The following is a 23,394-nucleotide window of genomic DNA, read 5'->3' on the forward strand; positions in this document are numbered from 1 at the left end:
ATCACTTTTTATAATGGTGTTTACATTGTAAGTACATGATAGTATTTATGCACACTATATTTAATATCCATACTTCAACCTCTAACTTTATTTTATAATTCTTGTTGAATGTTTATTGTTGAATGCTATGCCAACACTCCACTGAAAATTCCTAATACATAAAAATGTATATGGTGAACAAAGTTGATCCTTGATCTACCAAATGATCATTTGTGTCTTCTTATTTATTTAGTTAAATACATTTGCTCAAAATTAGTGTATGTTTTAATGTTTCACTAAGGAAAAACAGGCCAATAAGAAAAAATACAAAAAATAGAAAATTTATCTTCCCACTGATTGATGCACATCCAGATGACACAGTAAAGTTTTGGATCACTGATCTCCCATCAGTTTTGATTTCAGATGTCAGGTCTTCGATGTGGAACATGATATTTGTTCCTCTCTACTCATCCTTTGTCTCATTTTGGCCAGTCTGTGTTCTTTTTTGGTATTTAGTAAATATCCTACTAAAGTGAGTACCAGCTGCCAGTGAATTTTTAACCAAGTTGTGTGAATCTTAATTGTGGTTATTATTGATGCAGCTTATTTTTTTTTCTCTAGGTAACTGCTGAAGATACCAGACTGAGTCATAGGGGGAAAAAACTTAGCTTTGGAACATTCTCTGTTATAGCTGATAAATTGTAAGGAATGTAACGGTCCTGAATGCTTTGCAACGGAATTAAGTAATTATTAAATACACTATAATTATTTTGGTGTACTCAATTCCTTTATATTACATATTAAACTATACTAATGAATTGATTTTAAACGTATGTTTTATCCCTTAATAAGATTGTTTTTGCAGAGTGGATTTTTGTTGCTTCCTTTTCTTTTACTTTCTGTTATACGTATGCCACATGGAACAATAACCCCACACTCTGCCCCACACATTATCCCACGAGTTAAATATTAAAATAATTGTTTTGCAACGTTTGTCAGTATTAAATGTATCAGATGCTAAAATAATGGCAGTTTCTATTAGCGTTGTCTGCTACGGTCTTTTTTTTACATGGGATGTGGGTTTAAAAAGACATCTGAAATTGTTTCACTTCTTTACTTTCCCATCATGTGAAGAACCTGGTGCTTTGTTCCACTTCTTGCCAATCTGTGCAGAGACTCCTGCCAGATTTCTAATGACTTTTCAATGCCGATTTAAGGAGGATTTAAGACGCTTTTCTTGGATCCTGAATGTGCCCATCAGCACCTCTGTCATCACCAGTTCCTTTCACACGTACACACCTTTTGTTCGCTTTGCGCTTGAGGGGTTACAACGATTTGGATCAGTATGTTACAGTCCTGGTTAGGCAGGCCATCAGATCAAGTTGATTTAGAAAATACTTATAAATCTATTCTTAAATTTAATACAATAAATGTCAGTGATGTATGTAACTACAGTCCTTATGACTGTATATCAGAAATGTACATTACGCTTTAGTTTGAAGTGCTGGGCTTTAAGCTGTGGCTCTTTTGTTTCATTAGCAGCCACACTGCCCGCTGATAAAAAAAAACTGTCAGGAGGTGGTATTATATTTCAGACATAAGTCTACACACTCCAGTCTGGTCAATTAAATAAAGAGACGGGTGATTAGCAGATAATGTGGAATAGTTTTGTACTAAAAATAAAATTTCATGGAATTTGAGTGAAATTTATGATATAGTAAATAATTTTAAACGTGTTGTCCATGTGACCTTTGGAAGGTGAAAATAATGTTCTGTAATGCGTACATTTAAACCCAAGGAAAGTTTGCTTTCTATATTAGTACATGCATGAATTGCTAGAGCGGAGACAACGAGGAAAATTATACAAACACCGGCATTTTCGGTCCCTTGGCAATGTTTTAAAGCAATCAATGAAATGATTGAAATCACTATCGCACAAATCCACACGATTTATCCGACCACGAACTGTAGTACAATTTTCAATATCTATAATTTGAAACCATAAAATAACTAATAGGAAGTGACTTATTCTGGAGTTAAAATAGTGACAGATGATCGGCAGATAACCTGCTTACTGTACCGGAAGGTTTACGCAAGTTAACAAACACAAAAGGCCTCGCAGAACCCCGATTATAGATATACTAGATTGTTTATAAATAATCTCCGTTGCCTAGAATTTCGGCTGTACATGTTGGTTTGCATGTCAAAAACATGCTGATTTAAATAAACTGCTAAGGGTGAAAAATAAACCGATTAGTTTAACAATTTGGAGTTTTTTTTTAAAGTTTGCTTTCTATCAGTAATTATATTTTGTCAGGTCGACCTGCAATTTCAGACTGCTAAATTCTCTTTAAATCAGCGGCCGTCTGTCACGTGATTTTATTTCAAGTCTACACGCGTTTTACACAATACTGCATTAGACACACTCCGACTAAATCCAACTTTTTGGCACCGAGCAGTTGCTTTCCTTAAAGAAATAGTCCATTATATCCGTGTTTGCTCTGGTGATCACTAGGCTGTTGTCTGCCAAGTTACTTGGAAAATGAGCCTTTGAGATGGCTCCGCTCTCTTTTGGTATGTTAACGAAACGATTAAATCTCCCTTTGTTCTTTGGACAAATGATTGGCAAAAGTTTTCTCTGCAGGGATTCGGGAAGTGAGGGTGCTTTTCACATTCCCGACTATATAATCCCTGATCCATCCCTGGGAAACTCAAACCATTTCCAACAATCCAGTCTCGTTCCATTCGCGTGGCCTCACTCCAGTTCATTATTTTAAGCGCAATTTAGAACGTACTCAAAACACTTTCAACTTTACAATAAAAATGTTATAGAAGTTCACGCATCTGCAAAATATTTAACCACTGCGAGGATATGTTCCAATTATTTTATATTTCATGTAAAGATTAGCTAAGTCCACCGTTTTTATTCTCCCATCCTTGTTTTGAGTAACATTACACAGTAAACTCAATTGATATTGATAAACTCAATTGCCAAATGATATTGTTTGCACCAGTGGCTAGACTTTATTTTTCATATTAACCCAAATTATACCTGAATATTTACAAATGATGAACAAACTTTATATTAAAGTATTTAATACACTAATAATATATCCAAAGGATAGAGATTGTGCTTTTCGAGAGCAATATAGCTTAAGTACAGAGACAAGTTATGTTTTGAACAAACTGAAATAATTACATTTGTAAAAGATACATTCAATACCTCGGAGATACCGAGATCTGAAACATTCCGAGCCGCTGAATGGAACTCAAAGTACAGGGGTAACACAAATACTATCACGCGACCTGTTTCCTAATTCTTTAGCTCTTACAGCAGATGGTTTCATTCCCCCGAGTTGAACGACCCGAACCGCCTACTGATGTTTTGTCTCTCTATAAAAAAAGAGCCAAGTGTTAGCGTACACGAAAGATGGGAAATAAAATCCCGAGATAGGCGTATCATGCATATCGCTGGGGTGGATCACTAAATGTATTTTAATACCCAATGCAATTGTATTCAATGCAGCCCACATCATCGTTTAGTCAAAGAGTTATGGCAGTTAATTGTGTCCGCATAGAAAAGCAGAATGGATACATGTGGCGATTGCTCATTGTATTAAACTTAGCGCGGGTCCTCTGTGGAAATTGTCGAGTATCCTTTTGGTTTGCTGCATTGAAATAAAACAAGCATTGATGCCACAAATAGGGTGCCCTGTCGAGCTTTTCTACGCGTACTGCTAACGAGACTTTCATAAGCGATTGAACTAATCTGACCATTGAAACCACGCTAAATCTGCTAGTGCTTAAACTAAATCCTATTGGAAGCGGTTGTTCTTCACCTGCCACTATTTTCTATACAGGCAAAAAGCTCGCCTAGAAAAGTGATATAGATACAGAAACCAAAAAAAACACAAAGAAGTATTTAAGGATGAGTCCACTTTTCTCACACAACCTAAATCAGCATACATAAAAATAAACCCAAAGTTTGATAAGTTTGTTTAAAATAAATATTTTTCAATTAGGTTAATTCATCATGATTTTAATCACGAAAATGAACATGTGGAGCTCACGCATTAGTAAATAAAATGCATGCACTGCTTTAACTCGTGAAACCGTTTCGTACATTATGTTATTGGATAGCAGCTTTAAAATGTGTGTATCTGGAGTTATGAACATAAATGGATATGGTCTGCTGTTTCAATGTGAAACCAGGATTATGTAAATTAGTGTTAGTGGTTCAGCTTTTTTTTCGGTAAGTTAGAGTTTGGCACCTAAACTGAGGTATATACACCAATGGTTAAAAAGGGAAACATGTTTTTTATATCAGTAACAGTAATATGCAATTTAAATAATGCCTTCAAAATAGAAAATATCCTAAGATTACTCACAGGACTGCTATCAAATAAAATTTAACACCAACCCATCTAATTTATTAGTTAAGAAAATAATAGAGGTGGATTTTCAGGAGTATCTTAAAGCAGGAGAAAGTATGAATATGCCAAGATTTTGGCAAGTAATTCCAGAGTTGACGGCTAAGGCGTCTGAAGATGCATCTCTTTATAGTAGAAAAATGGCTATCAAGACTCACCCTCTTCTTACTACCATCAGGTGCAAGGTACAAGAAGATCCACATCAAAGATTTAGGAACAGCTTCTCCCTTTCTGCTATCAGATTTCTGGGTCTATGAACCCATGAATGCTACCTTGTTAGACATATTTTACATACTTATTTTTGTACTTTTTAAGTTGTGCACTGTACTGCTGCAGCAAAACAATTTTCGTGACATATGTCAGTGATAATAGATCTGATTCTGAACCATGGATAAAGAGGCTAGAATTGGAGCAAAAAGTCTCAGGCAGCTGTAGACCTATTGGCAGCAGCACAATTTGCAAAAGAAAAAGTGGAGACTGTTTGAAAAGCAAAACTGAGATAAAATTCAAACAGATTAGAAGTCTGGTTACTAGAAGTTTGGTTATAAAACATTGTATATGAGCCTAGTGATTACGGGGTTGATAAGTGAACAAACTCATCAAAAGTAAGGTTATTATCAGCAGTTTTGGATGAATTTAATTTATGGAGTGCACTAGGTAGTGGAGGGAGAAGTACTGAAAAAGTTATATTTAACTCTGATTAAGCATTTGATAAATATTTCATTAGTAAGTATCATGAAGCAGAGGTTCTGGATGTTGATGGTGTTTTCTGTCAGATCTCCAGCATCACACTTCTGTTTTGCTTTTCAATTACTGTTTAACTTCACTGAACTTCCAGGAACACACAACCTGAAGAAACTCTGCTCCTTTCTCTATAGTTTAAGCCCTTTGTAAAATTATAATATAATTTTGGTGAACCTGCATTCTACAACTGAGAATTGCTCCTAAAACTGGTATCAAGAATGTAAACCAATGCTCTCTATGTTTATCCTTCTGTCTTCCAACCTCTTACAATAAAGGCCAATATTCCATTATTCTCTTCAATTATGTGTCGTTCTTGTTTGCTAGTTTTTAGTCATCTCTATCCATGAATCCCTAAATTAATTCAATCCTCTGAAGTTCCTTGCAGTGATCTAATTTCTTACATTGTTTATTCCTTCTTATGCAGTCCCTTGTGGTAAAGTGTTTACCTGTGATAGGATTCTAGCATCAATTACATTTTCCCTGGGACATTTTGGAATGTTGTAGGATCTATATAGTTAAATGCAAGTTACTTCTGATATTAAAAGAATAAGTTACAAGTTATAAGCTGCCCTTTACAAATTATTTGGCACTCTTGTGTTAAATTTGTTACATATAAGAGTATATATGGTTTAATAATTTTAATAAAATTAATAAAAGTACACATTTGTAAATTGATTGAAAGCTGTGAATTGGCATCATACGGCACAGGAGGATGCCATGTACCATATGGTGATTATGTAAACTCTAATGGATTCTCCAATCAATCCCACCTTCAAGCAATTTTCTTCAACTTTTGTCTTTTTCAAATGCATATCCAATTCCCTTTCTGCTCCTGTATCTGCTCCATTACCTGCTCATGCAACATATTGCTTATCATTATAACTCAATGCATAAAAATTGTCTTTTTTTGCCCTCTGGAACTTTTGTCATTTATCTAAAATATGGCTTCTGGTCCTCTTACAACAGACATTTTTTTCTGAATTAAACCATTGTATTTTTTTAACATTTAAAATACAATTAGAACTCTCCATTTTTGACTGCAATTATAAACCTGACATTTATTATTGCCTCCTTTTAGTATTTCATTTCGTTATCCCACAGGAAATTATGTAGCCTACCATTTCCCTCTTTAGCTACCACAATGGCTCATTTACTACTTTACCTGCCAATCTTTATTTCCAATTCATCTGGGTCAGATCCCTTTCCAACCCTTTAAGATCAGCCATTTACAAGATGAACATCTTCATTGCTTTGAGCTCTTTTTCATAATCACTCTAAATTTATTAATATTAACTGTTTCCCACAGGATCTTCTGGTGAAACACCCCCACATTTCAGTATTCAGAACTTGATTCAGCATTGGTCCTTCCTTGTTGATACAGCAAAACCTCTGGTAGACCTTTTTGGAATTGTATGCTGTTCTTGATCAAACCTTCCATAAACTGAAATTCCATCAATATTACTTTATTGTTTTTATATCTTTTTAAAATTAGCCTGCAGCTTTGTTCCTTCATTATTTTACCACACTTATCAACTCTCACTTCTGCTGCCTAAAACTAAACCATTCTTTTATTCTAAAATGGCTGCTCTCTACCGTCATTGTGGGACTTCTCTTCTCCTCTTGATGGTTTACTTTACTGAGTTACTCCAGTTTTTAAGTACCTTCTGTCCATGTAATCTGAAGTCCTATCTTCCATTTACATTCCCAACCATGTACTACCAAGTTGCCTTTTCCTGTTGCCATTATAAATCTGTGGCCTATGACACCGAGAGTAATCCTCAAACACCCTGCTCTAGTTTTAACTCTTGGCTCTTAGAATTCCATTCTTACCTCCTTCATTGGGCACCAGGGAAGCAATTTAACAAATAAGTTACATCAGTGGTTTCAGAAATGCCTGTTTAAATCCATAAAATAGTAACCAATGTGTCAATGGGAAATAAACTTTATCCTTATTTCCTTGTATAGTTATTGACCACACTGCACTGTGAATCTACTCTAAATGACAGGAGCTCAAGATCATTACTGCAACTTTCCTGAGTGGAATTCTGTGATTTGTGGTACCATTAGGACTGGTGCTAGGATACTTGATGTTTGTCTTATACATGATTAATTTGAACTTGAATGTATCAGTTACGGTAAGTTTCAGAATCAAATGCTCATGCAGTGAAATATGTTGTTTTGCAGCAGAGATACATTAAAATAAAAACTATGAATTACTATAAGCATATATGAGGATCTCCATTAGTCAGGGTTGACCTTGAATAATGCATTGAAGCTCTCTACGATACACAAGCTAGGGCAGTACAATATGGAGAGCAAGCTGTTGCCCATGCAGCAGGCTCCCTCTCTCCATGCAGCTGAACAATTCAAACCTTGGTACCAGCAGGGTCGCAGGTGTTGCCAGTCAGTGTTGAACTCAAATTAAGTCTGCTTGAAGGACTCTAACTCCAGACTTTTCCTCAGGGTTCATTCCCAGAGTCCTCCCCATGAGAGAGGCAGTGGAGATTTGAGATCAGTTTTGCTTCTCCTAGATGAACTGTCAACCATGGCTGACAAGGCCCATATGCCTGAAGCAACTGGTTTTAAGGTGTCACGTTTGCCCCTCCTCTCAGTAGAAACAGTTCTGCTGGGCTTAGTAGTTAATCCACATATGAAAACCAGGAGCCAATATTTGGAGGGTTTAATAGGTAGCAAGAGCTTATTCCCACTGCATCTTCTAGCTATGACAACCTTAAAGAACTATGTTAAATAAGTTGTGCAAAAAGAGAGGAAAAATTACTGACATAGTGTTCATAGGTTGATTGTCAATTTAGAGATCTGATGGCAGAGGGGAAGAGGCTGTTCCTGAAGCATTGCGTGTGTGTCTTCAGGCTCCTGTATCTCCTGCTTGATTGTAGCAATGAGAAGGGGGCATGTCCGAGTGATGGGGGTCCTTGATGATAGATGCCGCCTTTTGAAGGTGTTCTTGCTGGGGAGACTGGTGCCCATGACGAAGCTGGCTGAGTTTACAACTTTTTGCAGATATTTCTGATCTTTTGCGGTGGCCCTTCCATAACAGTGATGCAACCAGTTAGAATGCTCTCCAAGGTACATTTAGAGAAATCACCAATTATCTTTGGTGACATACAAGTTCTCCTCAAACTCCTAATGAAATATAGCTGCTGTCATGCCTTTGTTGTAATTGCATCAATATGCTGGGACCGGGATAGACCTTCAGAGATGTTAACACCCAGAAACATGAAACTGCTCACCATTTCAACTCCATGAGGACTACCTTATAATCCCTCTACTTCCCCTTCCTGAAGTCCACAATCAATTTCTTCATTTCCCTTGACCATACCTTCTTGGTCCTCACCAATGGTAATGTGGCCATTGGTCTCTACCCATATTCTGGGAATAGAAGTACAGCCAGGTGATTGTACTTTCCGAAGTCTAGGCATGGGACGACAGTATAACAGTGGTCTAGTGTGTTGGCTCCTCTGGTTCTCCAGATGTTATGTTGGTGGTACTTGTTCAGAGACTTCTTCAAGCTAGTGTGGTTGAAATCTTCCACAATGATAGGTAAAGGCATCAGGGTATGCTATTTTGTGCATGCTGATTATGTTGCTCAACTTCTCCAGAGTCTCCCTGACCTTGGCCTGGGATGGAATGCACAACACTAAAAGGATGATGGTGGAAAACTCCCTTGGCAGATAAAATGGATAACATTTGACTGCTAAATGTTCCAGGTCAGATCAGCAGGACAAAGACAGAATCGCCATGTTTACGCAACACAATGAGTCAGTCATAAAGCATACTCCATCTCTTCTGCCTTTAAGGCTGAGCAGTCCTGTCTTTGCGGAGAATGGTGAAGCTATCAGGCTGCAGCGCTGCATCTCAAATTGTAGGTGTGAGCCATGTTTCCATGAAGTGGAGTACACAGCACTCCCTGATGTTACTCAGGCACAGGAATCTTGCACTCAGGTCTTCAGTTTTATTTCTCGGAAACTGTACATTTGCCAGCAGGATAGTTGGGAGTGGAACTCTAAGGCCTCTGTTTTTCAATTGTACCTGCAGACCAGCATGCTGCCCCGCTTCCATATACTCACAACCAGAGTCTGCCATCTGAAGTATGTTGATTTTGAGTATAGATATTTTTTAATGTCTTAGAACGATGCTGCTTACTGAAGTACCTATGACTGTGATTGTAAATTTCAGCTGTAGTAGTCCTGAACAGGAATATTTAATGGTGGTGTCATAGATAGTGAGGGATTGTTTAAGCGTAAAGTATGAAATAGATCAGTTATAAAACTAGGCAGAACAATGGAAAATGGAATTTAATCCTGAAAAATAGTGCATTTTGGTAAGGTAAACAAGGACAAGAAGCCACAGTAAATGGTAAAGCCCTAGTGAGATTTGATGAACAGAAGGACCTTTAAATACAGATCCCTGAACATGGCAGCACAGGTGTATAAAATAGTGAAGAACACATAGGAGATGCCTGCTTTCATTAGCCAAGGAATACAAGTGCTGGGATGCCAAGTTATTGAATTAAGAAAAACATAGGTAGGTCTACATTAGAATATTACATGCAGGTCTTGTCACTACATTAAAGGAGGGATGTGGAGGTGCTGGACAAAGTGTAGGATTCAATGGAATGGAGTAGTGCGATTATAAGGATATACTGCATAGGGAATGCTTTGTTTCCCCTGAAGCAGAGAGGCCCGCGGTATAAAAACAAGGGAGCTAAATAGGGTAGATAGTAAAAATAATTTTCCCATGATGGAAGTGTCTAAGGAAAGAGGGCATGGGTTAAAAGCGAGAGGTAAGAAGTTTAGAGGGAATCCGAGAGGTAATTTTTTCACAGGTTGATTGGAGTCTGGAGTGATCTGTCTAAAGAGGAGATGCAGGCAGAAACTCTTTATTTCAGAAGCATGTACACAAATACTTGAACTGTCAAGGAATAAGAACATAAGAAATAGGAGGAGGAGTAGGCCATCTGGCTCATTGAGCTTGCTCTGCCATTCAATAAGGTCTGACCATGTAATCATCTTCACCTAGTTGCCTTTTCCCCATAACCTTTAATTCCCCTACTATGCAAAAATCTATCCAACCTTTCTTTAAATATATTTACTGAGGTAGCCTCCACCACTTCATTGGGCAGAAAATTCCACAGATTCACCACTAAGGGAAAAGCATTTCCCCAAATCTTGAGGCTATGTCCCCTAGTTCTAGTCTCACCTACAGTGGAAACAACTTCCCTGCCTCTATCTTATGTTTCTATATATAGAATGATCTCCTATCATTCTTTTGAATTCCAGTGAATACAGTCCCAGGCGACTCAATCCCCCCTCATAACCTAACCCCCTCATCTCTGGAATTAACCTGATGAATGTCCTCTGCATCTCACCAAAGCCAGTACATCCTTCCTCAAGTAAGGAGATCAGAACTGCATGCAGTGCTTCAGGTGCGACCTCACCAGTACCCTGTGCTGGTGCAGTTGCAGCATAACCTCCTTGCTCTTAAAATTCAATCCCTCTAGCAATGAAGGCCAAAATTCCATTTGCCTTTTTGATAGCCTGCTGCATCCACAAACCAACCATTTGCAATTCATGCATAAGCATTCCCAAGTCCTTCTGCACAACAGCATGCTGCAATCTTTTACCATTTAAATAATCTGATCTTCCATTTTTCCTTCAAAAGTGGATGACCTAGCATTTTACCAACATTGTGCTCCATCTGCCAGACCCTTGCCCACTCACTTAACCTATCTGCAACTCTCTGCAGACTCTCCATAGCCTCTGCACAATTTGCTTTTCCACTCAATTTAGTCTCATCAGCAAACTTAAGATACACTACACGGTCCCCTCTTCCAGATCGTTAATGTATATCATGAACAGATGCGGGCCCAGCACCGACCCCTGTTGCACACCACTCACCACTGATTGTCAACCAGAGAAACACCAACATATCCCAAATCTCTGCTTTCAGTTAGTTAAATAATTCTCTATCCATGCTAATTCATCACCCATAACTCTATGCTTCCTTATCTTATGGATAAGTCTTTTATGTGGCACATTATCAAACACCTTCTGGAAATCCAAGTAAATAACATCTATCTGTTCCCCTCTATCCACTGTGGCAGTTATATCCTCAAAGAACTCCAGCAAGTTTGTCAAACAAGATATGCCTTTGCTGAATCCATGCTGTGTCTGCCTGATTGATCCATTTTTTTCCTAGATGCCTTGCTATTTCTTATTCAATAATGGCTTCAAATATTTTCCCAACTACATACGTTAAACCAACTGGTCTATAGTTACCTGCCTTCTGCCTATATTCTCTTTTGAATAGTGGCACAACATTCACCTTCTTCCAGACGTACAAAAAAGCTCGATGAACTCAGCAGATCGGGCAGCATCCGTTGAAAGAAGCAGTCAATGTTTCAGGTCGAAACCCTTCATCAGGACTAAAGAAGGAGGGGGCAGGGGTCCTATAAAGAAGGTGGGGAGAGGGTGGAAAACCAGAGGAAAGATCAAGGGGTGGGGGAGGAGAAGCAGGGAGGGGATAGGCAGAAGAGGTGAAGAAGGAATCTAAGGGTATAGCACTAGGGGTAGTAAAAGAAGGCAGAGTCTTGAGAGGTGATAGGCAGCTAGAAGAAGAGACAGAGTAGAGGTGGGATGGGGAAGGGAGAGGGAGGGAATTACCGGAAGTTGGAGAATTCGATGTTCATACCAAGGGGCTGGAGACTACCCAGACGGTATATGAGATGTTGTTCCTCCAACCAAAGTTTAGTCTCATCATAGCAGTAGAGGAGGCCACGTATGGACATATCCAAAACATATCGACAGACCCAAAACGTTGACTGCTTCTTTCAACGGATGCTGTCTGACCTGCTGAGTTCATCCAGCTTTTTTGTACATCTTGATTTGACAACAGCATTTGCAGTGCACTTTGTGTTTATTATTCACCTTCTTCCAATCTGCCGGGGCCTGATCAAATACCAGAGTATTTTGGTAACTTATTACCAAAGCCTCTAATATAACTTTGTTAATCTATATATTACTCTAATATATTCTTTATTGCTTTTTAAAGTTTTCTCAATCTTCCAGTTTCCCACTACTCTTGGCGACTTTGTACGCACTAATTTTTAGTTTGATGCCTTTATTTCCTTAGTTATCCATGGCTAGATCGCTCCACCTTTACTGTCCTTGTTTTTAACTGGAATATACTTTTATTGAGCATCATGAAAAATCTCTTTTAAAGTCTTTCACTACTCCTTAACCATCCCACCATATAGCTTGTGTTCCCAAACTACCCTATCCAACTCCTCCCTCATACCATTGTATTCTCCCTTGTTTAGGCATAATACACTGGTTTTAGATCGAACTATTGCACCTCCATTTGGATGAGAAACTGAATCATACTATGATAACTCTTTCCAAGAGGATCCTTAACTACAAGATTGCTAATTTTACTAGTCTCATTGCACAGGACCAAATCTAAGATAGCATGTTTCTTTGTAGGTTCAGTAACATGCTGTTCAAGAAAGCCACCACAGATGTATTCTATGAAGTCCTTCTCAAGACTGCCTCGACCAACTTGACACACCCAATCTACGTGCAAGTTAAAGTCCCCCACAATAACTGCTATTCCATTCTTACATGCCTCAGATATTTCTTAGTTCATTGCTTGTGCCACTGCAATGTTACTATTTGGTGGCCTATAGACAAGTCCCACCAATGATATTTCCCTTTACTATTCCTGATCTCAACCCAGATGGATTCAACATTCTGCCCCTTAGATCTTGTATTGTCTTTATCACCCTGATCTCATCCTTAATTAAGAGCTCTCTCCCACCTCTCTTACCTTCGTCCCTATCACTTCATATTATCTGATATCCTTAGTTATTTAATTCCCAATCCTCTCCACCCTGCAACCTTGTTTCTGGAAAAGGCCACTAAATCATACCCCTTTATACTGGTTTGACCCACAAGTTCACTGACCTGGTTACAAATACTGTGGACATGCAGAAAAAGTGCCCTTACACTCATTGTGCCTTTAAAATCTAGTAATCTTTGTCTCTTATGCACGCAACTTTTCTGCATTCCACCCTTACTTTTCTCTTTTTTAACATTTCCTTTAACTTTATCTTTATCCACCCTTCTCCAATCTGTTGAACACACCCCCCCCCCGACTTTTTATTTTCAAGCCCTATCCAGAATCCCAGTTATGCGATTCGCCAGGAGCCACGAGCCACAAGCCATCACAATTCAGGTGGAGGCGGTCCTGATGGACAGCTCCCCCCTTCCCCAATACTAGTAACAGCTTCCCAAGAATTCAAACCCATTTCTCCCTCACCAATCTTCTTACCCTGTGTTAATTTGCATGTGACTCAAGTAGTAATCTCAAGATTACCACCTTTTTAGTCCTGCTTTTTTAATCCCCAGCTGCTCAAATACTCAGTAGAATCTCTTTCCTTGTTTTACTTATGTCATTGATACTCACATGGACCACGACAACTGGATCTTTCCCCTCCCAATGCAAATTCCTCTAGTAAAATGACCTGAACCCAGGCACCAGGCAGGTAACACAGCCTTCGGGACAGGGAACTCTGTCTATTCCCCTGAATATACTATCCCCTATTATCAAGACATTTCTCTTCTCTTCCCCCCTCTTAAGTGGCTCCCTGAGTTACAGTGCCACGCTTATCCATCCTACAGCCCCCACTCTCATCCACACAGGGAGCAAGAGTCTCAGAACTACTGTACAAGCTCAAGGGCTGAGGCTACTCCAGCACTGTCTCTTGGATCCCACTACCTGCCTCACTCACAGTCACACCCTCTTGTCCCTAACCACAGACCGAATTTGAGGAAGCTAATCTAATGGGTGTGACTATCTGCTGAAACAGAGAATCCAGGTAACTCTCCCCCTCCCTGATGCATCAGTGTTTGAAGCTCAGATTCCAGGTCATCAGCTTTGAGCCTGAGTTCCTCGAGCAGACAACACTTGCTGCAGATGTGGTCACAATGGGTGCCACCAGCTCCCACATCATTCAGCTACAGCACATCTCCTGATCCTGCATCCTCCTTACTTTATTTAATTAGTTGTAGTTTGGTGACTTTCTATTTAACATTATAAACCTTTACCCACTATTCAACTGTGCCTCCTCACTGAAGCCTCTTAAGCCAAAGTCGGTAGACTCCGCTCTCTCTGCTGGTAAACTATACTATGAAGTGACTTTTAGTCCCGCCTTGTTAGGCCTACAACAGCTTCGCCACTGTTCTAATTATTGGTTCACTTTTTTCTTTGAAAAACATGCAAAATGCCTCTATTATCGTTAGCACTAGCGAATTGTTTACGCAAAGGTGAAAAAAAAGCTGCCCAAGACAAGGGATAGGCTGGAAAAAAATTCCTTTGCAGCCCCTGTATGGTGACCAAACACAAGTTATATAAGCAGCTGCCGTCCAAGATGTAAAGTAGAACAAAAGAATGCTACAGGCCAAATCAACCAAACCCCTTTCTCACATTCACACACTCTCCCAGACAACATGCTCAGTCAGACCAGAGTCTGCTACACCAGCAGCAGCTCAACCCGGAAGGGAATAGATTTTGTACCCAATGTGGGAAAGTGAGGGAAGTGCAGATGGATACAATGAATGGCATATATGTGTTGGACCAAGGAGTCTCTTTCTACAGAGCTTCAAGATCTAAGTGAAAGTTTACACTGAGTGCCCAGTCAATGCTCAGTGACATATAAGAGCTTTTCGATGAAAATCTCGAATTTGAGATATTGGCTGGTCAGCAAAAGTCAGCAAGCAAATGTTAATTGCTACAAGTAGAAATACAGGCAAAGGAGTAACGGATAATCTGAAATTTATGGAGAATGATAGATTGTCCGTTTGAGCACTGGAGTAGGTAATTCTGTAAGAATAGAAAGCTTTGATGAATATTTAAACAGTAGTGGAAAGTTGAAGTGGGTTGGAAAAAGGAGTACAACTGAGATATTGCAAAGGTGGATATAAATTGTTGGTATAAATTGGATTCGTCCACAGAAAGAAAGAATAAAGGGATAGCAAACAATCTACTTCAGCCTCAATGGCCAACAAAGTATTTCATCCATATCCAGAATGCAGATGAGAATGAGAATGTAATGGTGAGAACCTACAGAGCACCAGAAGTAAAGATTGAGAATCTTGGAGAAACTGTCTCCAAGTGAAGTGACAGACAATGGGACATTAAACAATGGTCTTAGTTAAGTAGTAAAGGTTGCATACAGCTTTAGAAATATTAGTGAGGATGGTGCCATATGGCTAGAATTATTACTAGTGTATATGATTTAAAACTTTAACACATGCAACTAATTAAGTACTCTAACGTATGAAAATAGTACTGCATATTTAAAGTGAATTGTAGCTTTTCACATTGCAGACAAGTTGTACATACAGTGCATATGGTTTATTATATATGAAATCATTGTTACAGACTTTGGGTCAGTATGTGATTTATTGTTTGACAAACTAGTTAGGCGCTATTAAGTGTACATAGTTGCATATATTGATGAATTATTAAAAAGTACCAGTTATTCCAAAACGTTGTGTGTACTTCTGTTAATGAGGGGTGACAAGGGCACAATTATTAATAGCAATACTTCTTTCTCCAGCTTCTAATGTCTTCAAGACTGATCTTCAGAAGTTTAGCACTGCAAGCCTGTGACACTTTGTTCCATCCCGCAAAATACGATTGGCTGCCAAGTATCCAATTTACATAAACGTAACAATAAAATGGCCCGAAAGAAACGGGATATGAATAATTCCAAGACTTGTAGGCAAGTTTAGTCAGAACTTGAGCTTTGAGCGAGCATTCGAGGTAACCCACTACGGAAAAGCCCGATCTTTCAAACGGATTCTAGTTCAAAAGTGGACAGAATAAGCTGGACCAATGATGACCAGTGAAACAGACAAAAGTACATTTACTGTTCCATTCCCTCGACACCCTTTCCGCCGCCTCCTCCTCCTAGTACTTTTAACCACCCCGAGAGCCGACGGCTTAACAGCCAAGTACTCCATCTCCGAGGAGGAGCCGCCCGGCACCGTGATCGGAAACCTGGCGGCAGACCTGCAGCTGGAAGCGGCGGGCAGCTTCCGCCTGATGCAAAAGTCCAACTGGTCTCTGGTGGAAGTCGGCGAGAGCGACGGGCAGCTGACGGTCGGGGGCCGCATCGACCGGGAGCAACTGTGCCGCCAGCAGTCGGGAGCCGAGCCGTGCCTGTTGCTCTTCGACGTGGTGAACCTGTCCGGGGACAAGTTCCTGCTGATCCGCGTCGAGGTGCGAGTGCGGGACATCAACGACCACGCCCCCGAGTTCGGGCGCTCGGAGCTGCGGGTGGAAATCAGCGAGAGCTCGGCGCCGGGCACTCGCGTCCCGCTGGAGGCGGCTCTCGACGCCGACGTGGGCGCCAACTCGTTGCAGAAGTACCGGCTGTCGCCGAGCCGCCCTTTCGCGCTGGAGCTGCGCCGCGGCGCCGACGGACTCGCCCACGCCGAGCTGGTGCTGGTCGAGGCGCTGGACCGCGAGAGCCAGGCCGAGTTGGTGCTGCAGCTGGAGGCCGAGGACGGCGGCGACCCGCCGCGGACAGGGGCGGCCCTGCTCCGGGTCCGGGTGCTCGACTCCAACGACAACGGCCCGGCCTTCGAGCGCAGCTCGTTCGCGGTGGAGCTGCGGGAAGACGCGCCGCCCGGCTCGCTGCTGCTCCAGCTGGAGGCCGCCGACCCCGACCTGGGCCTCAACGGCGAGGTGGTCTACAGCTTCAGCCCGCAGCTGCCCGCTGCCGTCCGCCGCCTCTTCCGCCTCGACGCGCAGACGGGCCGGCTGAGCCTGGCCGGGCCGCTGGACCGAGAGAGCAGGGCGAGCTTCCAGCTGGAGGTGCGCGCCCACGACCGCGGGGTCCCGCCGAGCGCCGCCGCCGGCTGCACCGTCACCGTGCGCGTCCTCGACGTCAACGACAACGCGCCCGAGATCGGCATCGCGCCGCTGGCCCCGGGCGGCGGCCTGGCCTACATCAGCGAGGCGGCGGCGCCGGGCAGTCTGGTGGCGCTGGTCAGCACCTCGGACAGGGACTCGGGGGCCAACGGCCGCGTCTCCTGCTCGCTCTCCGGGCACGAGCACTTCGAGCTCCGGCCGGCCTACGGCTCCAGCCACATGGTGGTGACGGCGGCGCCGCTGGACCGGGAGCGGGCCGCCCAATACAACCTGACGCTGCTGGCCGAGGACCTGGGCGCCGAGCCGCGCCGCACCGTGCGCACCCTCACCGTGCGCCTGACCGACGAGAACGACAACGCGCCCGCCTTCTCCCGCCGCCTGCACCGAGTCTCCGTGCTGGAGAACAACCAGGCCGGCACCTACCTGACCACCGTGGTGGCCCGCGACCCCGACCTGGCCGTCAATGGCCGGGTCACCTACCGCTTGCTGGGACCCGGCTCGGCCCTGGCCTCGGTAGACCCGGCCAGCGGCGCCATCTACGCGCTGCGCTCCTTCGACCGCGAGTCGCTGCCCGAGGCCCAGCTCTTGCTGCAGGCCACCGACGGCGGTTCCCCGCCGCTCAGCAGCTCGGCCACCGTCCTCCTCACCGTGGCCGATCGCAACGACAACGCGCCGGTCATCACGCACCCGCCGCCGCCGGGCAACGGCTCGTCGTGCGTCATCACGCTCCCGCGCGACGGCGGCGCCGGTTACCTGGCAACGCGCGTGCGGGCCCGGGACGCCGACGAAGGGGTGAACGCGAAGCTGAGCTTCCGGCTGCTGAGCGGCGCCCAGGCCGGGCTCTTCACCATCGACAGCGGCAGCGGCGAAATCAAGCTGGGCCGCCGGCCGCTCGGGCTCGGGCCCGGGGCCCTGCGGCTTGTCGTGGCCGTCAGTGACGGCGGCTGGCCCGCCCTGTCCGCCACCGCCACTCTGCAGTTCGCGGTGGCGGCGGCCGAGGCTGACGGGGGCAACGCGCCGCTGCGGCCGGAGAACCGGAGCTGGGACACATCGTTAGTGGTCATCGTGGTGCTGGCAGGCGGCTGCGCGGCCCTACTCATGGCCATTGTCCTAATCGCCACAGCGTGCGGGAGAGTCAGCAAGCCGGTCGCGTGGGAGGAAGCCCAGCTACCGAGGGGCAGGTTCGCCGTGAGGGTCGGCGCCCCCGGAGACGGCCGATATGAAGGTGCCACGGCACCAGAGCTCGCCGGAGGCGGAGTGAAGGTGTTCCCGACCGTGGGGAGTCACACAGCCACCGAGCCGCAGGTGAGACACGAGTCTCTGTCAACTTTGTTTTTCCCGTATTCACATCTCAGCGTCAGTTACTTACTCCCAACACACTGTTGTTAATTTAATCCGCCGGCTAATGTTAACAGTAGCAATTAATTTCTCCCTTTTTAACAATTCCAGCACTTCTCTCCCACCTCTGGGTTTGGCCAAACACTTCATCCCGTCGCAATCTGGCAAGGCAAACAGTTTACTTTCAGTAAAAGGTAAGTTGTTTGTGTAAGTCGATTTTGTTTAGTAGTTTGACAACTGGTGCATGCTTTCGAACTGCTGGGAAAAAAAGTAACGTTTTTGTGATATTTCAGCGAACTTGCAAATCAAACTCAGGACAGATTCAGCGGAAAAGACAGTGGGAAAGGAGACAGTGACTTCAATGATAGTGACTCTGATATCAGCGGTATCGGCCTAAGCAAAAGCAATGCACCCAGTCAGAAGCAAAATGGTAAGCCGTGTTTGAGCTTTCACTGTACGTCATGAAATTTTGAAGTTATTATGAGAAACCATTGCTTCTTGGTCCTACGTGTAATTTAAAATTCTCTGTTTACTGTTCTGCGTCATTATAGCCTTAGTGAACTGCTTAAGCTTTATTGCTAGTATTTAGAGATTGCATCTTAATCCTCCAACGCGAAATTCTTATTTGATTGCAAGAGCCTTTTTGTGCATCTGGCCTGTACTATTTCATGTTCTTTTTAATTCGTCCATTTTCTTTATTTAAATGCTGCAGATGCTAAAATTCGAAAATAAAAACAGAAAATGCTCAAGCTATTCAGTAGTCAGGAAACTGGAAAATAAGCTGATTTTTCAGGATGCTGACTTTCCATCATAATTCAATACTTCTAGTTTAATTTATACTTTATCTTTGGATTAAGTTTTCATTCACTGCCACTTCTGTTGCCATTAAGTTGCTGCTTCTATCTCTGATGGCCTATTTGTCTATCATTGAGTGTCTTACATTGGTTCAGCCAGGTTCTTTCTAGAAGCATCTTGCACCAGTACTCCATTACTATTTATGGAAGCACTACTTCCACTGTCAAAATTCTTCATAATTTTGATAACTTTCAAAGAGTGCAGAGAAAATTTACAAGGGTGTTGCTGGATCTGGAAGACCTCATTTGTAAAGAAAGATTGAACAGGTTTAGACTTAATTCCTTGGAATGTAGAAGATTGAGAGGAGATTGATAAGGAAAATTATGGGGGTTATAGATAGGAAAATGCAAGCAGGCTTTTTCAACTGGACTTAGGTGAGACTACAAACTAAAGGTTACGGCTTAAGGGTGAAAGGTTAAACGTTTAAGGGGAACATGAGGGGAACCTTCTTCACTGACGGTCTTGAGACTGGAATGAGGTGCCAGCATGAGCGAGCTCAATTTCAATGTTTGAAAAGTTTGGATAGGTACATGGATGGCTATGGTCCCAGTACAAATCATTAGGAGTAGGCAGTTTAAACAGCTTGGCACAGACTAGATGGGCTGAAGGGCCTGTTTCTGTGCTGTACTTTTCTATGACTCTGGGTGCCCCATTTGTTATTTGTCTTTAAAATAGTGTCTAATCATTAGAAACATTACAGCAAATCTTTTGTACTCATTCCAAGATAGCCAGTGTATTAGCCTTGACTTGCAGGAAGGAATTTTTAAAAGATTTAAGAGGAAAGTGAAGAAACGCAAATTGAGAATTTGACCTTCAGAGTTTTACTGAAACTCCAGTGCCAACTGCCCCTGTTGGCCTCAGTCAATGGGAAACTGATGATTTTAGTACATGTTTCAATGTAACAGGTCTTGTACTTGTGACTCCTTGTAAGCAGAAAGTTTTCATGTTTTACAAATGATGCATTTTATTCTGTTGAAACATACCTTTCACTGCTGCTCAGGATGCTGTTTATTAACACAATACAATATTGATGCATGTCCATAGTTGAAAGTCAATGCATTTCTTTTGATAAGTATTTTATTTTTAACATGCAAATGTTAAAAGCATTGAATTCTTCATCAAAAAGTAAATGAAAAGCAAATCTCCTGGATCGTCCAATGACAGTAGTTATTGTATCCTATTGAACTGATAGGAAAGTTGTGATTTTAGTGAAGTTGGACTGGGAACTGGGTTTCAAGATGTACTGCTACTTGTAGATCAGGACACAACAATAAAGATATCAGAATTACACTACAACTTGGTCATCTTTTCAGGGAAGTTTGAAAATAAGTTAGTGAGTTTGTAGAATGAAGCAGAATAGAACAGCTTTATTTGCATGGCCTCCATCAGTCGTGTTTGACCATGGGTACTGCGCCTCTGGTAGTCATTAGGAGTGGCTTCTCCAGGCCGCAAGCCAGGACAGAGTTGATATGGAGATACGTCTGTTGCACATGATGACAGGTCCAAAGGAATGACAAAAGTCGATCCAGTTTGGTGCCAGCAGCATCGCAGGAGTTGCCATGGCAGTGCTGGGTACAGAAGTCCAGCCACCTTTGGGACTCTGACTCCAGATTTTTCCTTGGGGTTTACTCCCAAAGCCTTTCCCGTTAGCAGGGATAGCTGCAAGGCAGAGGAGGTTTGAAATCAGAGTTTTCCCTCTCCTAGATGAGCTACCAGCTGTGATTAACGAGCCCCATCTGCCTGTTTTCAGGTGCCAGTGGTCCACCTTTGCCCCTTCTCCTGTCAGTGAGAACAGCTCCGCCAGGTATCAGAACTATACCACACATTAAAGCCAGGAGTTGGAGGCTGTTTGAGATGCAGGCCATGAAGAGCATTTGTTTAGCAGTGGGAGCTCGTCCCCACTACTACCCTTCGGCTATGACTACCCTTGGAGCTTTATTTGTTCACTCAATAACTGAAATGCAGCCTGTTATGTCCAGGAGTATCCGATTCCTCAAACTAATATTTGAGTGCCTTTATTCTTTTGATTTGGGGAGTATTACTGAATACACATGGTCCTTTACTGAAGGACAATAATAATAAAGTATTCATATTCAAACAACAAATTTAATTACAATTGTTCAAACCTGAGGCAATTGGCATTGTAACCTCTGTGACCTTCAGTAACTTGCATAGAATAATTAACAGTCCAATTAAAGATTAAAACTATTGATTTCCTTCTTAACAGGTTTACGGTCCTGCACCAGTGAATGCAAGCTCCTTGGCCACTCGGATCGCTGCTGGAATCCATCTTCCCAAGGGCCAAAGTCTTATTCATCCACAGGCACAGCTGAACACCTCAACACTTTTGGGAAAAGCACTTCACTCCCACGTGAACACCTCCGAAAAGACACTTACTACCAAGCACTTCTACCAAAAACGGCAGGCCTGCAAAGTGTGTATCAGAAGGTCACCTGCAATGAATCAGAAACTGTAACATCTGTTATTGTACCACAATTTCATTCTGTGGGATTAAACAATCACAGCTCAAGATTAATATCTCATTGATCGATATAGCACTGAGCATATTCCACAGGTTTTTTTAAATTACTGAATTTGTGCAATATATTGATAGTATACATAATATAAACATTATTTTTATAATTGTACAAACTAATTGATTCCATGTTGTTGTATAAATGAATAATACAAAACATAAAAATGAATGTAAATGTAAGTTAATGCTACTTTATATATATTTTTTTAAAGTTGCCTATTGTGTGGATCATAGTTGTTAATTCCACCTTGTTGTATAGAGTGTTAGTTGCTAAATTACTGGACTAGTAGCCTGAGTTCTGAACCATTAATCCAGAGGCATGGATTTGAATCGCCCAAAACAACTAGGAACTTACATTCAGTCTATTAAATAAACTTGGAATTAAATGTTAGTCTCAGAAAAGGTAACTGAAGCTACTGGATTGTTTGTCAGTGAAATCCAGCTGGTTCAGTAAAGACATTTAGAGAAGGAAATATGTAATTCTTGCCTAATATAACCCATACAATTTTTAAGATTGTGTTTGACTTTTATGTACCTCCTCAGGATGGGCGCAATTAGGAGTGAATAATAAATGCTGGAATGGATCCAACAAAGAAATATAAGTGAATGAATGATGTTTTGACTTTTTTGTGTTATTAGTGCAGAATGTACAGATTTAAATAATTCATACAAATGTTAATAAAATTTGGGAGCTCTTTGTATACACTGCAGTGAATGTATTATGAAACTATATATAGTGATAGTACATCAATTTCTGCAGCAAGTAGCTGTCTGGACCTTAAATGTCATGAACTTTCCTGAAGTTAACTTCAAAGAACAATAGAAATGTTATGAATGTATACTATAACTCATCCATAAATCAAGTATAATGGATAGATGTATGAGGCTTTGTTGTAAAAAGCAACTTTTAGGACAGTATTTTGACAGAATTGGAAACTTAAAGATTTAGATGAAGAACAAACCGGGTCAATAGCTGAAAACTCGATTGCCAGTTTCTTATCGTGGGAGGATTGAAGTCTTCAAATGTCCAATATATGCCCAGGTAATCTGAAGTTGAATTAGTTTCTTTAATGCTTGATTATATCTAACAGGAACCCAATGAATGGTCTGGTTGAGTAGTCAGGCTCAGAGTACCGGGTCTTATGAGCAGCTGTCATGATCCTTAAGAAAGGCTTACAAAACCATTCACAACTTTGGGTCCTACTAGACTTGGGTGTGTTAGCTCTCATTCTGAATTTAACTCGCCTCTGCATTCTGTGCAGGTGAGGTTATTCTTGTCATTCACTACTCCACAGCCCAGCTGTAATTCTCCACAGTACAAGCAAAACAATCATTTTGCTATTTTGCAAGATCTAAAATGAATGCCATTTCAGCTTGAGCTGGACAACAGTGACAGAAATCCTTACCAAAAATACATTACAGAACAAAAATTTCAAGCTGCATGTGATTTGAAAAAAACATTTTAAAATGTTACAATTCAGATCACTTAAATTTATTTAGTAATAAATCCACTATGTTGAGATATTTAACGTGATGAGTCCTGTATATGTTCGG

General features: G+C 41.9%; 1 protein-coding gene across 1 annotated transcript; it reads left to right on the top strand.

Annotated features, from left to right (window-relative positions):
* Positions 1-15,399: 15,399 nt before the first annotated feature.
* Positions 15,400-22,541, top strand: LOC132391482 (protocadherin-8-like). The gene is made up of 4 exons (XM_059964740.1): positions 15,400-18,416; positions 18,561-18,643; positions 18,743-18,879; positions 21,532-22,541. Exons 1-4 carry the CDS (start codon positions 16,071-16,073, stop codon positions 21,849-21,851), a joined length of 2,886 nt encoding a protein of 961 aa, XP_059820723.1. The 5' UTR covers positions 15,400-16,070; the 3' UTR covers positions 21,852-22,541.
* Positions 22,542-23,394: the final 853 nt, after the last annotated feature.

The sequence above is a fragment of the Hypanus sabinus genome, chromosome 3, assembly GCF_030144855.1.
Source record: "Hypanus sabinus isolate sHypSab1 chromosome 3, sHypSab1.hap1, whole genome shotgun sequence".
Taxonomy (NCBI): domain Eukaryota; kingdom Metazoa; phylum Chordata; class Chondrichthyes; order Myliobatiformes; family Dasyatidae; genus Hypanus; species Hypanus sabinus.

What these genes read in the sequence shown, in the direction of transcription:
- LOC132391482 (XM_059964740.1), top strand. Translation starts at nt 16,071, where the DNA reads ATGATGACCAGTGAAACAGACAAAAGTACATTTACTGTTCCATTCCCT. An exon ending in ACACAGCCACCGAGCCGCAG is followed by an intron (nt 18,417 to 18,560) that starts GTGAGACACGAG and finishes TAACAATTCCAG; the next exon opens with CACTTCTCTCCCACCTCTGG. An exon ending in CAGTTTACTTTCAGTAAAAG is followed by an intron (nt 18,644 to 18,742) that starts GTAAGTTGTTTG and finishes GTGATATTTCAG; the next exon opens with CGAACTTGCAAATCAAACTC.